This window comes from Xyrauchen texanus, chromosome 19 (assembly GCF_025860055.1).
Source record: "Xyrauchen texanus isolate HMW12.3.18 chromosome 19, RBS_HiC_50CHRs, whole genome shotgun sequence".
In the NCBI taxonomy this organism is placed as follows: domain Eukaryota; kingdom Metazoa; phylum Chordata; class Actinopteri; order Cypriniformes; family Catostomidae; genus Xyrauchen; species Xyrauchen texanus.
Window position 1 is genome coordinate 40,347,610 of NC_068294.1, and position 18,633 is coordinate 40,366,242.

At 41.7% G+C, this 18,633-nt stretch overlaps 1 protein-coding gene across 3 annotated transcripts in view; it reads left to right on the forward strand.

Moving 5' to 3' along the window:
* The window catches only part of gria3b (glutamate receptor, ionotropic, AMPA 3b), a 160,587-nt gene that overhangs the window by 29,976 nt on the left and 111,978 nt on the right, over positions 1 to 18,633 (forward strand). For all 3 annotated transcript variants that reach the window (XR_007972572.1, XM_052149731.1, XM_052149732.1), the window contains exon 3: positions 15,783 to 16,022. Coding sequence is in view for 2 of the 3 variants with exons in the window: in XM_052149731.1 (XP_052005691.1) it covers positions 15,783 to 16,022 (240 nt within the window). In the remaining variant the exon portion in view is untranslated. The remainder of the gene's footprint in view (positions 1 to 15,782; positions 16,023 to 18,633) is intronic.

Sequence of the window (18,633 nt, forward strand, 5' to 3'; positions counted from 1 at the left end):
AATGAAAACAGCTAATATGAAGGAAGCAAAACCAAACCCATATCCTCTAGATCTGTTTAGACTAATGACAAACCTTTAAGGCCGAAACATACTCTACACAACTATGTGAATGCAGGACTTTTTAGCTACAAAAGCTACATATTGTGCGATGTTGTGTCTAAAATGTGTGAAACTGCAATTCATTACACAACTGAAGTACTTGTTGCAGTCTCAATGCCACAAAGGGCGCTAGAGCGAAAATTAGTATGCACTGTCCGCTTTTATGGTATAAGCTAAAATTAAATATACAACAGTTCGTTTTGGTTCTTTGATCTGATTGGATGAGAGGCATTACAATAATGTTTATAAAAGGAGTCATATTAGCTCTGGGACACTTCACTGTTTGTATCACTCCGCTTGTGTTCGTTGCATTCGAAACTAGTGTTGGTGCAGTGCAGATGTGTAAGAGCAGCTAGGTGTGGGGATTTTGATTAACTCCATGATTGCTCAAATTACTGCTACACAACAATTCAGAAAAAATTCAAACGAATAGCTTTAGCATTACTGCCGATCACATCTGAGAGTCACAACAGATAGGCTAAGAGTGCACAAGTTTATTAGTTGGGAGGACACGTGAACATTTTAACATTGTGGTGGAGAGTAGTTTCTGTGTCTTGTCAAAATAAGAGTTCCCAAAGAAATATACAAGAATGAAACTGGCGGGGCCTGGGTAGCTCAGCGAGTATTGACGCTGACTACCACACCTGGAGTCATGAGCTCGAATCCAGGGTGTGCTGAGTGAATCCAGCCAGGTCTCTTAAGCAACCAAATTGGCCCGGCTGCTAGGGAGGGTAGAGTCACATGTGGTAACCTCCTCGTGGTTGCTATAATGTGTGGTTCTCGCTCTTGGTGGGGCGTGTGGTGAGTTGTGGGTGAATGCTGCTGAGAATAGCGTGGGCCTCCACATGCACTACGTCTCTGCGGTAACTCACTCAACAAGCCTTGAGGGTAATCTCATTCAAATAGACCCTGCTGGCCAGAGCACACAAGTTCTCAACATATTCCTCAATGGAAACATTTTCTTCGTGTAGGCGAAGAAGTTGATCTACGGGGTTCATCTACATTGGCTGGCAACAAGGTAAACGAAGAGACAATGTTGAAGTGCGATGATCCCTAGTGCAGTTTATTACAAATGTAATATCCAAGAACCCTAACTATAAACGTGAACAAAACATAAACTTGACATGACTTGACTTGGCTTGAGCTTGGCTATGAAACAAAATATATACATGACTTGACTATAGAACCAACGTTACACCAACAACAATACATTCACAATTCTCAACAATGTACAATGGCAAACATGAGGGTTAAATACTAGGACTTGGGAGAACACATGACAATGATAACCAATGAACACTTAGGACTCTAAACAAGATAACAAGACTGCTAACATCCTAATGAATCAATGAACCAATGGGGACAAGACACAAGAACATGGAAAACACATGCCAAGATCACATGACAAGGAATCAGGAACAAACATGGCATGGAACTAATTTAAAGTATAAGACATGAACAAAAACACATACAATCCTGACAAAACCATGAATGCAGACAGATATGCTCAAATATTGGAGCAACATATACTGCCATCCGGCATCGTCATTTCCAGGAACGTCCCTTCATTTTCCAGCATGACAACTTCAAACCAGATACTGCCAGATTTCAAGTGCATGGCTGAATAAGCAGAGAGTAGGGGTGTTAGATTGGCCTGACCATCTCCAATGGAGAATGTGTGGCGCATTATAAACACACCATACGTTGACAATTCTAAAGAGAGGCCTTCTCATTTTTCCCAAGCCACAGCATGATAACTATGAAAAAACCCAGCATTTAAGCAGCCTATTTTAAAACAAAAAACCCATTATCAGATGAATACAATAATTTGATAATCAAATTAAGCTGTGCCCTATTACTGTCACAAATCATTGATGAAACACTCACATTTAGCTAGTTAATTTAGATGGTTATTAGCCACCAAGGTGTTTTTATCCATTCCTCAGATGTACTAGTAGCAGGTGTATTAATGACTCTCCTAACAAATACTGTATCTATGTGTGTATCAAATGCTCAACAATGGCGGCTTTACAAAGAATCCTACAACCCAGAAGTGAGGTAGTGTATATAAATGCCTACATAAGGACAAATTTCTCCCCACTTGACGCTCTATCCGATGACAACATCATAAGAAAATTCTGGATTCCAAGGACCAAGATCCTTGAATTGCTGCAGGTTGTGGGCCACAAGAAGAAACTACGCCTTGAGTCCAGCAGTGCAGTTCTTAGCTGCACTGCATTATTGTGCTGTAGGAAGTTTTATGGAGGTGGTTGGTGATGGCCTGTGGCTCAGCAAGTCTTGGGTCAGCAAGGCTGTGAATGCAGTAACACCTTTACTGTTACAGCTTATGAACACCATGCTGACTTTCCCCAAAACAAACAGAAAATGGTTGAACTTCCTGAGGAAGTGGGGGTCATGCCGGTGCTGATGATGATGCTGCTATTACTGATGATGATGATCCACTGAACCCACATCAAGGCAAAATGCATACTGCAGGAGCCGTATAAATCATATATATAGCCATACATGAATATTTCTACAATTAGTGTTAATTTCTTGTTCCAACTACACAACTTTGTTGCGCTGTTTGCGAATTTGCGTTGGAACTACGGTTTCGTGAAATGTCAAATCATTGAACTATGTTGATAATGATGAACTTGCGACCATAGTTGGCTGACATGCTTTTGGGAAATGCACCTCTGTATGACTTTCTTTCATCTGTGGAACTCAAAAGGAAATGTTATGGCACTTTTCCACTGCACGTTACGGTTCAACTCAACTCAACAAACTTTACATTAATAAGCTTGTTTTTCCATTGCAGCTTAGTGCCGCCTCAATGGGGATGGGATTATAGGCTGATCATCATAGTTGCGCCACCTCTACTACCGTGAAATCATATTAAACGTGACACAAACAATAAACAATAACACGACTGCTAGCTGTTAGCTACTAGGTCAAATTGGTTAAATTGGCCTGGTTGTTTTAGACGCAACCTTTCCAGTAGCTGGTCAACTAAATAAAGTGAAGCTTTCAAGCAGAGTATAGAGTTAACGTAACAAAACATACCATCCTCCATCGTGGCTGAGTCCAGGCTACTCTCCCTCCCATTGCTCACCGGTTAAGATAGAGTCCATTTGATCGAACCACATCCACTTTTCCCTGATGGTTCTAACGTTTGTTTTTTACTTTTCCCCACACTGTTGGTAGGTCACTGTTAGCTGCGGCCAACAGCTGAGACACCTCCTGAAAGGCTTTTCCGTTTTGCTCATTGCTAACGAGTGGAGCGTCTGCACCTCGTTTATTGACCATGGCTTGGTTTTGTGCACAGCCATTTCTTTTTTCATAATTCGAAAGTCACGTGAACAAATGATACTGCTATCACTGCAGGATTTTGACGTCACATTTAGTATCGGCTCGGCTCGCTTGGAACCTCGGCAGAGGTGGTACTAAAAAAAGTATCAGGTACTATCCACAGTGGAAAACCCCCAAAAATCAAGCAGAGTTGAGTGGAGTTGAGTGCAGTGGAAAAGCCCCATTAGGCAGACTGACAGCCACAGTCACCATTCACTTTTAGTGGATTGGATAATTTTACAAAAACAAACATTTTAACTAAAAACGAAATGTATTTTAGTTGTATAAGTGATGTAGGATTGATAGAATTGGCAGAAAGAATATTCTGCTAAAATATGCTCTCTAACACAGACACAAAGGCTGAAAAAATCGAGATATTTATAATGATTACAAAGACATATTTCCCATGGTTGTGAAAAAAGATTTAAATCAATAGAGGCTAATAAATTAATGCATAAACCCTGCAGGCAAATCTTTTCCAGACAGCGATTAAGAAAATGATAATTATAAATAAATCATAATGGTAAATATTAAGTCATCCAATGCCCTTAGATTTTGGAAAGCAATTTAAGTTTGGGACCAAACGGCCGAGTTTAAGAAATTAAGAAATTCGGATTAAGAAATTCTCAAAAGTGCACATTATGATGTGCTTTTTTTGTTTGCTGTTACTTAATGAAAGTGAAAAATGTGCTTCCATATAGAACACAGATGCAATAAAAGTGAATGGTGACTGAGGCTAACATCTTGCCTTAGATATTGTTTTGTGTTCCATGGAAGAAAGAAATAGTAAGACGGGTTTGGAACAGCATGAGATTGGTAGAATTAAAACATTTTGGCTGAACTATCACTTTTACTGTATTGATTTTCTTATCTTCATTAAAATATTGTTTCTGGGCCTGTCACAGTTTTAATGTGAGTCTTTGAATAGGTGCCAGTCTGTGTAGCTCAGTCATCATGACACATCGCCAGGATAGTGACTAGCTGATTGGTCACTGGCTAGAATGTCTGCCGATGTCTCTTCCTATTGTGTGGGACTGATGGGTCTAGAGGAGGCTTATGTATTACGTGTGTGTGTGTGCGTGTGTGTGTGTGTGCGTGTGTGTGCATGTGTGCGTGTGCGTGTGTGCGTGTGTGTGCGTGTGCGTGCATGTGTGCGTGCATGTGTGTGTGGGTACGTGTGTGTGTGTGTTAACTCCAGCTGCAAGCGATGCTGAAATTCTCGCTTGCAACTTTCATCAGCTAGCCTAGACCAGGCCACTATGGGTTTGAAAGGGGCCCTGGGTTTACACCCACCACCGGAGTGGAAGAATGGCAGGCGCATCTTACAGATGACAAGTCAATGGTCAGTGGGCAGATCAGCTCCACGGTAGGTCCTGGTGTCAAGGACATGGGCCCGCATCCGCTGTTCCGTCACTATGTAGTCCAGCAGATGTTCTTGCTTGGACCCAGCATGCATCCATGATGTTGTCCATGGATGCGCCGATGACGGAACAGTGTGTTGGTAATTACAAGCCCATGGGCTGCACAAAAATCTAGCAGCCTCCTGCCGTTGTTATTGAGCTGATCAGGCCCATGTCTTCCAGTCACTCCTGACCAGGTGCTAGCATCATGACCAACTCGGGCATTGAAATCACCCAACATGATGATTCTATCCCGAGGGGCCACTTTAGCCAACACCTGTGACAGGAGGTCATAGAAGGCATCTGACTCATCGGTCTTTCCCGCATCCCTCCACGGATGTTCGTCTTCGGTGGGGGCATAAATAACCACGACTACCACTCCTCGCCTCTGGTTGATGGGAAGGCGAACCCAAAGTAACCTGGGGCTCACAGCTTCCCACACCTCGCCGCCACGCTCCCACGCTGCCTTCATTCTCTTGTTCAGAAGAAGAGCCACTCCCTGTTGTTTGGCAGTCGCCTGCCCCGAGTAGAGGACAGTCCACCCCTCATAGTGGCAAGAGCCAGAGCCGGTCCACCGGACCTCCTGAACACCACAGAGATCCAGGCGGTACCGGTCCAGCTCCCGACAGAGGAGTGGCAGCCTCTCCTCCGCTGTGAGTGTTCGAACATTCCACGTGGCCATCCGTAGTGGCTTTTTGTTGTTTCTGGAGGAGCCCCGAGGGTGAGGATTCAGTCTCCTGGCTCTGCCTGTTGGAGTTTGGCCAGGAGACGTCATAGACGCCTGTCCCCCCAGGGCCTCCGGCACTAGCTTAATTATATCTCGTGGTTTAGTGGTAATGAGATTGAGGGTAGAGGGGTTACCAGCCCCTCGCACCCGTCCAGAGCCCCCATTTGGCCGCTGTAAAGCACCATGACAGAAAGGGGAAGGAACAGTCTTTATTGGCCCTCCCCTCATGGCGCTACCTACAACGTTGCCCGTCCGGCACCACACGGAGGTAGGGGGTTGTTTAGCCAGACAGATTGATTGTAGATCTTGATTGTCGTCCCCCACCCCTCTGGATGTCGAGGGGAAATGGGCGAGGTTTAGGACTGTGGCTCATGTAACTGCAATGGCAGTTTTGGGCACACGGTCCAGACCTCCTCAGAAACCCTGGCTGACAGAGGAGGTGTTCAGGCTGGCTGAGAAAAAGCGACAGGCCCACTCTCATCGTCTACAGCATCCCACGTCAGAGAATGAGGAGGATTACCGCAGCCTTCGCTCGGAGGTTCGGAGAGCCGTGAGGCGCTGCAAGGATGGTTGGTGGTCGCGGGTTGCTGAGGAGATGGAGTCTGCCTCAGTGGCCCACGATCACAAATCGCTCTTTAATTCTATCAAAAAAGTTACTTGCAGCGCCACACCTATTACCATCATTAGGGGAAAGAATGGTGATCCAATCTCCGACCCCCAGAAACAGGTTTACAGATTTGCTGAGCATTTCTGTGAGGTCCTGGGGGAGGGGAAGTCCCTGAGCCTGGAAAACATTGTGGGACAAAGTGGGGATGACCCTGCTGGGGCTGTGGTGCCACAAATATTGAAGGAAGAAGTCACTCCTTGTGGGTGGCTGGCTGAGGTACCATCTTTAGAGGAAGTACTGAAGGCGATCCAGAGCCTGAGGCCAGGAAAGGCACCGGGCAGAGATGATCTCCCCAGTGAAATGCTGAGGGAGGGTGGTGTTTGTGCACAGACTGCCCTACATGACATCATAACAACAGTCTGGACCACTGGGCGGGTTCCGCAGGATTGGAAGGATGCCCTGGTGGTCCCTCTCTTTAAAAAGGGGGACCGCTCAGATTGTAATAACTATAGGGGCATCTCACTCCTCAGTGTGCCAGGAAAGGTCCTGGCAAGGATTATTCAACATCGCCTTGCCAGGCACGCTGAGGAGAGACTTGCGGAGCCCCAGTGTGGTTTCAGGAAGGGGCGGTCTTGCACAGATGCCATTTTCTCTGTTCGTCTGCTACAGCAGAGGTGTAGGGAATTCCAGCAAGACCTACATCTCTGCTTTATTGACCTGGTCAAGGCCTATGATACCATCAGTAGGCCTGGGCTCTGGGTTGTTCTTCGTGCTTTTGGAGTCCCAGACCCGCTGCTCGCGATCATTAAGGACCTTCATGAAGGCGAGCGGGCCCGGGTAAAACTACGTGGTCGGGAGTCGGAGCCATTCCCTGTTCACCTTGGAGTGCGACAGGGATGTCCTCTGGCCCCCACGTTATTTAATATCTATTTTGACCATGTGGTTCGTGAAGCCTTCGATGGCTGTACTGGAGGAATTTCCATGTGGTACAGATATAATGGGAGGTTGATCGATGCCGGGTGCGGTCAAGGGATGGCTCCCTATTGGTCAACCACATTATGTATGCTGATGATCTGGTGATTGCTGCTCACTCAGAGGAGGAGTTGGAGGTGCTGCTGATGAACCTGGAGCTTGCTACTAAGAGATGGGGCCTGACCATCAGCCCAACCAAAATTAAGCACCTTCCTGGGTATTATGTACCAATGGACACTACACCCCCACAGCTCCCAATTGGTGATGGGGCAGTTGTGGAGAGAGTGGAGTGTTTTCCATACCTGGGAAGTGTGCTTATGACCAGCTCCGGTTTGACAGCAGAGGTCTCACTCCGAATCAGTCGAGCGGCATTATCTTTTCATCGGCTGCGTAATGCTGTGTGGAAGCTACCCGGTTTGTCGCTCCGCACAAAGCTTCAAGTATTCTCGGCCACGGTCGTTCCCTCCCTTCTCTATGCTTCGAAACGTGGACCCCCTAATGGAACATCATCGCCGGCTAGAAACATTTAGGCTGGCCTGCCTAAGATCCATCCTGGGTTTAACCAGGCTGGATTGTGTGAGGAGCTCACAAGTCTTTGAAAGATGTGGACAAAGTCCCATCGGTGAGCTCCTCCGGCAGGCAAGGTTGCGTTGGCTGGGTCATGTAGCCCGCATGCCCGGCCACCACATGCCTAAACAGTTATTGTTTGGCCGGATAGAGGGGCTAAGCGGAGCGGCACGGGCTGGAGAAGAGATGGAGTGATGTGGTACAGGAGGATCTGGAGCTGAGTGGACTTGCCGACGACTGGTACCAGCAGTGTCATGATCGGCCTCTTTGGAGGAGGCTTGTGAAGGATGCTGCTGGCCAGTTGGAGGCAGTCGCCCTCCAACAACAATGGAGGGCAGAGGAGCGACGCTCACAACAACGAGCAGAGCGCAGGGTGGCTAAAGCACAGCAAGTTGGCACAGTAGGGGGCACAGGTGGTGCATCAACCAGTCATCTATGTCATTCGACCCATGTCACCGGTTGGATCTGTCCCGTGACCTCCTGCCAGCGGGCATTCGACACTTCACGTGGCCTTAACGTGCACATAGCCTGGCACAAGCGTCGTGGTGACGTCACCGCCACTTAGTGGCGAATGGCGGTTGTTTGTTTGTTTTGTTTGTGTGTGTTAAGTACAATGAATCAAGACCACTAGATAGAGCAGAAAGACCTTGATGGCTCTGTTCTAAATCCTAGTGAGCTGCCTACCAAGACAGCATTGTCAAGCATCGGATGCACACTCATGACACAAAGCCTGTTCCAAAAAATTTGTTAATTGCAAATCCAACCTAGTTTTGGCCAACTTCTGAAGCAGTTTCACATGTATCCTTTAAAATGTATATATATATGTATATATATATATATATATATATATATATATATATATATATATATATATATATATATATATATATATATATAATTTATTAATATAATTCACATATTTGTGTCGATGAAGAGGTACTTGAGCCTTACTGATGGTGCTGTGGGGTTCTTATGGTAAAAAAAAGTTTGGGAAACACTATTTTAGAGTGTTGAATGTAAAATAAAAGGTAGATCTTGAAATGTTTCAAATCAATATCGATCATTCAAATTAAAACTGTGATTGTCGTGGCAGATTCTTCAAAACAGCAATTAAAGCTTTCAGATTCAGAAACTTCTAGGAGGTGCAAAGATTCTGATTCCAAATCTAGACTTTATTATAAAAATAACAAAGCCGAGATGGTTCATGAAGCATCTGAAATGACACTTTAGAACATGTCTTTATTAGGATGGCCTCTTTGTACAATAAAATTAACCCATAATATTATCTAATAATATCATCCAATAATATCATCCAATGAAATCTTATGCCTTGATTATTTACGTCATCACTCCTTCTAACAGGACATCCTGGCTTAACTTACTTCAGTGGTGGCAAAAGCATAACTATTTAATTTTATATGTATAAAACACACTGTAATCACTTCATATGGTTACATATTTTACATGAACTAACATCATTACTTTCTGCATTGGTCACACACAACACATCCCTGTGAGATGGAGAAGTCTGTGTGCTGCCACTTTTTTATCCTTGAGACTCCCTATTCCTCTTGGTGCATGCCTCCAGATTCATCCCAATACTCCCTATGCAGGGTTGTGAGGGTTACTTTTGAAATGTATTCCACTACAGATTACAGAATCCATGTTGTAAAATGTAATTTGTAATGTAATCTGTTAGATTACTCAAGGTCAGTAACATATTCTAAATACTTTGGATTACTTCTTCAGCTCTGGTATATTTTTTCACTTGTTTTAACTATAAAAACTCTGCCAGTACAGTGAGACAAAATACACATGTTAAAAATACATCTTATATCTAAATATATTATGCAGTGTTGTTTCTAAAACAAGATTAATCAAATTGATCTTGTTTTAAGGATTTTTAGATATTTCTACTGGAATACAATACAAAAATTATTTATCAAGAATAAGATTTTTGCCCTAATATCAAAGATCTTACTAGAAAAAATTTTATTATGATCTAACGTGAATTTAACATGATCGTGTCTGGTAACATGTGCATGTAGAATGGCTATGAAAGAGCATTTTAGCTTAGCGTAAAGCTAAATATTTACACAAAGTTTATTTCTATTTCTTCTACTCCAAACTTACTTCAAACGTACTTCTCTGTCTGCTCGTATGACTGTAACACATCATAAGAAAGTGTTTCACCGCTGTTCAAATGCACTTTGGATCATTTATATGTATTTCCATCTGAAAGAACGAAATATTTAAATGAAACAAATGGCAATAAAATGCAAAGTAATCTCTTCAGTAATCAAAATACTTTTTGAATGTAACTGTATTCTAAATACCAATAATTTAAATTGTAACTGTAGTGGAATATTGTTACTTATATTTTGTATATATGTATTCCGTTACTCCCCAACCCTGTCCCTTTTCTTGTTGATGCATGCATCCCGATTCATCCCAATACTCCTTATTCCACATATTGTCTGCATCAAATCATGCATTGTCTGATTCTATTCTATTAAAAGCATTTACTCATTATTCCTTGACACAGACAAATCATGCATTGTCTGACTCTATTCTATTAAAAGCATTCACAGAAAGGGCCTTACAAGGAGACACAGAGAGAGAGAGTGACTGTAATTCTCCCTAGAGAAGCCAAGCTGCATTTATTTATTTTTTTGCACTTTGATTATTAAGCTGAGTGAATAATAATTAAATCAATAAATTAATGATTAAATATCTAACATGTTGAATAACGTTCATAATATAGTTATTTGTAGTACATTGATTACACATTATCATTTTTAGGTCATTGCATATTGCAAACATGTTAATTCAATTATCAAAATTGACTGAATGATTAAATGAAAATATACCATATGATTAATCGTAACATCAATACTTTTACCCAGCCCTTATCACTAATCGTTGTGCTTATCAGAGGATTGTTTGGTTAACTTAGCAACTTTTGCTAGCGGCAAACAAGAATGAACTGAGCATTATTATTAAGAGTCTTCTTCTGGAGCAGCCTTCTTCTACTAGCTTAGACCAGTGTACATTTCCATTCTGGTCCAGAACGTTTATGTTGGTTAGTGTTGGTTTTGAGCTGGTCTAATTGGTGGACCAACATATCCATGCGATTCACCAGCAAAACGTAGCAGGTGAAGTCTGTCAACCAGCATTGTCTTCCAGGAGAAGCTAGTTGGCCAAGAAAGATTTGTTGGTTAATCTTGTAAAGAAGCCTACCAGCATACCAGCGTTCCATTTAAAATGCAAAAACATATGTGTGCGCATGCAGGAGGACAGGGAATTAGAAAGCTTTTGCCTTTCAAAGACTATCTTGATTGCATGCATCGTTAGGAAGACAGGGTTTCTTATTTTCTGCTGGCATTTGGAATAATGCTTTGAAGGTCCTCACATGTCTCCTCACAAAAGCAGATACAATTACTTACCCAACCCCCCAGAGGAGCATCTTCCAGGGTGAATGTTATGTTTGGGGGGAGGTGTTGTTTTAGGGGTGGGTGGAACTGCAGAAGCTGTGGAACGAGAAGCGAGGGTGGAAAGAGGACAGTAAATACATAGTGCTGGATGATCAACTGTGACATATGCAGCGATGTGCTCCAGATCTCTAGGCCATGTATGATTATGGTGGCGAATGACAGCTTCAAGTGCACGACACTGAGATTACATTATTTCAGTCTAAGAGGCAGCCGTTGGGATGGAGTCTTTTCTAATGATTCTTATCATTTCAACACCAGTGGCCGAGAGGACATTTCGAGCAGTCAGGCATGGGCAATGCATTGTTCCCGCTGTAGTGCAGTGAGTGTCCTGACTAGCAGAATAAAGGAGCAGTGTGGGTTTTTTTAAGAGTGCTAGGAAATTAGTCCACTAGCTGCTCAGGAAAAGATCTATTTAGATTACTCGTATTTCAAAAAGTGGTTAACGTTGTTTACCACTGTTCCCAAACTGCCACGAGCTCCGTCACATGCTCTGTGCCAACCAGGATAAACATGTTATCAAATTGTACAATGACATGCTAGGGCTCTCTACGTAATGAAAATTGATGAGACAATGCTCGCAATTGAAAACAGGGCTACCAACTCCAGTGCTGATATTTGTCTCACTTATTTACTTTAAGGAAAGAAGCAAGACCAAGCAGTTCAAAACTGTCTTTCCAGTTCTATGCGTAATCTATTTTATATGATATGCAAATGTAACATGACTTCTAAAAGCCACTTTTTGTATTGTCTTGTCAATGCTTTACTCGTCTGACACAAACATTTTATGTCTTTAAATTATTGGAATAATTATATTTATTTTATATATCATATAATAATATAATTTTGAGTATTATGCATTGAATTATCTTTATTTATGGAACTATTTTGGCAAAAATGTATTTATGCAATTAACTGCAAATAATTAAATGAATGTATCAGCATATCATGCAATTAATTAGATTAAAAATGAATGGATTGACAGCCCTAATGTTTAAATTAAGACATTGTCACTCTTTTAAGCACAAACATGCCTCCTTTCTATGTGTATTAGGCTTATTATAGATTATGCATCATTCACAAAAGTCAACAGTATTTGCCTGCCGCAATAAACATTGCACGATTTACATAGATGGAAAACAGGCGGTATTTTGTTTAAAACAGACATTTTTTTACATTTTCTAGTGATCATGGCAGCAGAAATTAATTGAACGATGATCAAATGATTTACATTTACATTATATTTACATTTATGCATTTGGCAGACGCTTTTATCCAAAGCGACTTAGTGCACTTATTACAGGGACAATCCCCCAGAGCAACCTGGCTGTGGGGATCGAACCAACGACCTTCTGATTAACAGTTGTGTGCATTAGCCCACTACGCCACTGCCACTCCATTAATAATATAATTTTGAGTATTATGCATTGAATTATCTTTATTTATGGGAATATTTTGGCAAAAATGATGGAGAAGAGCATTATAACCGCAACCATTGCATTGTCGATCACACTTTTACATTTGAATTATTTTAAAAAAATTAAGCATTTACATTTTTAAGTGTTGATTCATACACAGAAACAGCATGCGACCGCACCTGTACGTGCTAATTGCATTCAGCACTAATGTTTGTAAATTGCTGCACTGCCTTCTTTATTCCTTTAGTGAATCTGATGCTAAAACAACGCAGACAGCGTGTACACATAAACAATGTTGTCATCCGCCATAATGAACTCCTAGCAAATTCCCCCTCAATCTGTAAACCAATTGATATCTCGAGATAAATTCTGAGAAGAGAGGTATTTAGAAGAAGAAAAGTGCAAGTCCTGAAACATACATGCTATGGGGAATATCCTGACGGTTGGTGTAGACAGGCAGACAAAAACAGGGTGTGTCGGAGCGGCGAGACGAAGGCAAGCAGTGCATGTGACATCAATTATGTGAGGGGTTTGAGTTTGATCAAAGCCTTTACTAATAAGTCCACCATAACTGATGGAAGGGAGGTAGCCAACTTTTATCCCAGAGGAGAAAGACTCTGTCAGAGCCGGCCCAAATTAAGAGTAAACCGAAGGGAATGTTGAAGACCAACAGAGCCGTGAGGAGACGGGCAGCTTAACTAACCCCTTTAGAGTATAATTGTCACTCCATTGCAGGCCTGTTTTCGCATACTTGGCTGAGTATTGGGTGAGCACTGGTGTAGAGATTACATTTGTAGAGCAATGGAGGAGACAAGCCTAGTGTACGAATAGGCATACATCCTTACTACATAGTATGGCAACGCAGTATGTTAGTGTCAGGCGGCTATTTTCAACTGTAAGTGTGAGATGTATACCAACAAAGTTGTTCCTTGTGGTTAAATGTACTTGTCACCAAACTATATTAAACTGTTTTTGAACAATTGTTTTTTAAGTCATATATTGGGTCACAATTAACATTTTGCATCTATGTAAAATTAAGATTATGTCTTGCATACAAAACTAACCATGTTGTTGCTGGCAGCTAAATAACTCAAATGATCAGAAGTGCACAGCAAACCATTACATCTCTAAATCAGTAATTGTTATGGTTCACAGAGATAATTGGGCTTCATTTGATGAGTTCTTGCTGACAGACTCAACACGACTCTTTCATCTGCTGGAAATAATGCAGTTAGTATGTCTCCACTCATATTCAGATTTTCCTATTTGTCCAATTACATACATGCCAAAATCATTCAATTTCGTGTTGCATAATCTGTTATCTTGACAACAAATTGAGAAGTTGTTTTTGCTGTTGCAAAAATTGCGTGCTAATATCTGTGAGTTTTCAACAGTTCGGTTTTAGTATAAAGGTCAGAGTCAAATAAGGGGGTCAAAGATAGCAAAAATAAGAAAATCTTTTAAAAAAGAAAATCTCATTTACAATAAATGTTCCACGTTCTTAGATATTTAATATTTGTATTCATGTTGGTTTCATATGGTTTTGAATACTTTTTTGCCCTTTTCAACTAATATTTTAACATAATTACTCAAATAATTGAATGTTGTACAGTCAGGGGTGGACTGGTAATCTGGCATACCGGGCATTTTCCCGGTGGGCCGACGCACTTTTGGGCCAGTCAGGGGGTGTAATGGCCATCGGGAGAACCGAGCGGGCCAGTGGTTTGGCCTCGAAAAGTGCCGAATGGGCCGCGATAAGCAATAATGTGCCGCTGCGTTATGCAGAACGGACCACAAAACGGCGCCGCGATATGTTGAAAAGGACAGCGAACACACCCCCTTTTTTTCTGTTATTTTATTGAGTTTTAATTATTCTTTTAGTTTACACTTTTAGTTAATTAGTCTTACAAAATAAATATGTCATGAATGGGTTTTCGTTCATACTGAAGTTTCAGTTTAGTACTAAAATATTCTACAAAAAAATGTAATTCAGTTTTCATTTGTCTTAAAGTTCATGCTTATAGTTTCAATTTAATAATAGCATTTTCTTACTAAATATTTTATTATATGTCATTTTTGTAATTTTGACTTTTCGTTGGTATTTTAGTTCACATTTCTAGTTTCTATTGAGTAATATTTTCTTACGAAAATCTTTTATGGAAGTCATTTTTTAGTTTTAATTAGTCATTTAGTTTACACTTATAGTTTTAGTTAAGTAGTCTTAAAAAGTAAATTTTTCATGAACAAATTTTCATTTACATATATTGAAGTGTCCATTTATAGTTTCAGTTTAGTACTAATATATTCTGCTACTAAAATTATATTTTTAAGACATTTTATTTAGTTTTAATTCGTATTTTAGTTCACACTTACAGTTTCAGTTTAGTAATACCATTTTCATATGAAGATATTGCTTATGAAATTCATTATTTGTAATTTTTTGTTTCATTCATATTTAATTACGCACAGGGTTGGGGAGTAGCGGAATGCATGTAACGGGATTACGTATTTAAAATACAAAGTATAAGTAACTGTATTCCACTACAGTTACAATTTAAATCATTGGTATTTAGAATACAGTTACATTCAAAAAGTATTATGATTACTGAAGAGATTACTTTGCATTTTATTGTCATTTGTTTAATTTAATATTTAGTCCTTTCAGATGGAAAACATTTATACACATAAATGATGCGATCCAAAGTGCATTTGAACAGCGGTGAAACACTTTCTTATGATGTGTTACATTCATACGAGCAGACAGAGAAGTACGTTTGAAGTAAGTTTGGAGCAGAAGAAATAGAAATAAACCTTGTGTAAATTGTTAGCTTTACGCTAAGCTAAAATGCTCTTTCATAGCCATTTTACATGCACGTTACCAGACACGATCATGTTTATGTATCAAGAAAATTCACATTGATCATAATTTATTTTTTTCTAGTAAGACCTTTGATATTAGGGCAAAAATCTTGATAATCATTTTTGTATTGTATTCCTGTAAAATAGTTTCAGTATAGTTTTCGTCCTTTTGCAAACTCACTTTTTTATTTTAGGTAACGGAAATATTGTTCACCACTAGTTGTCATATTTATAGTAGTTTTTATTAATGACAATAACCTTATGTCTTACATCCTTATGCTTTGATTCTAGTTTGTTCGCAGTTCTCCCGAGGGGTGTATGCCATCTTCGGCTTCTACGATAAGAAATCCATGAACACCCTGACCTCGTTCTGTGGGGCTCTTCACACCTCCTTTGTCACACCCAGTTACCCCATCGACTCGGACGTGCAGTTTGTCATTCAGATGCGGCCGCCGTTGAAGGGTGCTGTCCTCAGTCTCCTATCTCACTACAAGTGGGACAAGTTTGTCTACCTCTACGACACAGACAGAGGTGAGTGCTCTCAGTTACCTCCAACTCCGAGCAAAACTATTTGGCCTACATGGAGTTTTGTATACCTCGGTTAGACCAGTGAGTTAGTGCTGATTTGTATTGAGCTGTTGGTGACGTCGGTTTGTAGGCCAACTCGGAAGGCTAATTCATCCCTGTGGAATTTCCAGTGGATTTTTATAATAGAGGTTTTAAATTTTTTTAGCTAAATAATGTGTTTTACGTTACTTTAAGAGGCTTTCACATTTTGTTCCACATGATAAATTACAGACAGTCATACATCAAACATGAAATTTGAAGCCAATGGTTTTTTTTTATAGACAGAAGTTGTTAACAATTTGACACATATATAAGGACTACAATGGTTGTCAATTTATCATTGGGGTAGGTGTAGTCCTTCAATAACAACTTACATTTTTAATCAAGTCATGTTAACCACAGATCTCATTCTACACATAATTCACTATTTAACAAAAAAAAGAAAAAGTATTCCTAAAGGAACAAATGGATAAATGCAAAATTATCATCCGAGATTTAGGACTACAACCTTGACATACAGTATCTACTGATTTTGCTGGGTTTGTAGCACAGAAGGTGCATGATGGAGGATGGATGCCCCATTTGAGTCCTTGGGGTCTAGATAGAGCACCGGCTGTGCTGGTGTAAACTGCAAAGGTCCAGATATCTCTGGATACATGATGAATTTAGAACTGATGTGCCCCAGTTCTGAGCGGCATAGAAGAATTTGGGGCCCTAAAGTACTCCACTTATTAAATAGCTCACTCACCTTACTTTCCTAACACAGTTATCTGAATCGCAGTGATATTGAATTCAAGTAGTTTGTAAAAAAGCATCTTGCAGACTATTTTTCACCCTGCATCACCAAAAAACTATTTTAAAGGAATATCTCAGCCAAAAATGAGAATTCTTTCATCACCACCTCTGGAATAAACATCTCAAGTAATTCTAGAAATTCTAGAATATATATATATATATATATATATATATATATATACACACACACTAAGGGTCAAAAGTTTTGAAACACTTACTCATTCCAAAAGGTTCCTATCCCATCTATATTGGGCACTTATTGGCTGCTTTTCTTTATTATTTGGTCTAAGTCATCATTTAAAAAAAAAAAAAAAAATTATGCAATTTTAGTTTTATAATGAAGTAAATTAATGTGGTGGCACAATTAAATTTTTGTCTACAAAACTAATTTCAAACATTTATGCATATGCTTTCAGATCAAAAGATTTTAAGAACATGAGAAACATTTCAGACAAGTGTTTCAAAAGTTTTAAATGGTAGTGTGTGTGTATATATATATATTTATTTTTTTTTTATTTCATTTTTTATTTCATTTTATTTATTTCATGAAAACGATCTGGGGACAATGACGGGCTCCGTTTCGCCGGGTGAACCCCCTCGAAACCCCCCGCCTCCCCGGCACGCTTGCTTGTTTCCGTCCGAGCTCGGGATGAGCACTCTCTCCAATGGGTTATGTTTTCAGTGTGAGAACATAACCGCGGAAGCGTTGCGATCTCTGCTTTCTCTTGTAGTGAGAGAGAGCCATTTCAGCCGCCCCCCGCGACTCGCCTCCTTCCTACGGGATTGAGGCAGGCGCCGCGGGAGATGAAGAACGATCTGGGGAGAATAACGGGGCGCTTTCGCCGGGTAAATCCCCTCGAAACCTCCCCGCGAGCTCGGGATTAGTGCGGCCCGCTTAACGGCCTACCGTCCGGTCCCTTGAGCTCCCCGGCATTGGATGATGACATCAACGCTGCATCGGAGAGCGTAACAGCGGCGCCGGATGCGGATAACTCGCCTGGGCCGCCACCTTTGGGTCCCTGCCCAGTCTGAGCCTGACGCACGAAGGTCAGCTATGCTTCCCCGGGCTTAATTGGTTCCGCGGGCATGTGCGCCGCTCACAGCCGCGCCCCCCCGGGTCCCTTCCCGGACGTGCATGACGAGCTGAGCATCCTCGCTCCTCCGCTCTCGCTACCCTCGGTGGTAGAACGGTCCCAGACCGCTCCCCCCTGCACGCCATGGCCCCCTCCTGCAAGTCCACCGGGCCAGGGCACTCCAAAATCTGCACTTGGGTAGTCCTGTTCTTGACGTGCTGCAGGAACTGCACTCAAACAGGCAATGGCCACTCCGTGGTCCAGAAACGCAACGATGGACAGGCAGTACAGGAGGCAGACAAAGCAGGCTTTCTCAAATGCCCCTGTCTCCCAGTTCCGTCCATTCGGCGACGCCACTTGACGACTTCGCCCAGCAGTCCTCAGTGGTGAAGAAACAGACGAAGGCTATTTTCACACATCTTGCCCTGACGCAAACCTGCCGCCAGGGGCCATGCCCTGTCTGCTCGCCGAGGGCGCCCTCCTGCGGCTTTCAAGGAAGAAAGAAAGTGGTGCTCTACCTCAACTAACAAGTGAGTGGGCCCAGCTCTCAGCCCCAGCGTCGAGCTCCCTGCAGAAGTTGGACGCCCATCGTCTCACGGACCCCCTTGAGGACCCAGAAGGCTCCCAGGTGCCCCTGAGATGAACGACCCAGAGACCGAGACAGTAGCTCCGGAGCTGGTAAGACCACTCCGTTCCCCGGTGGAGGG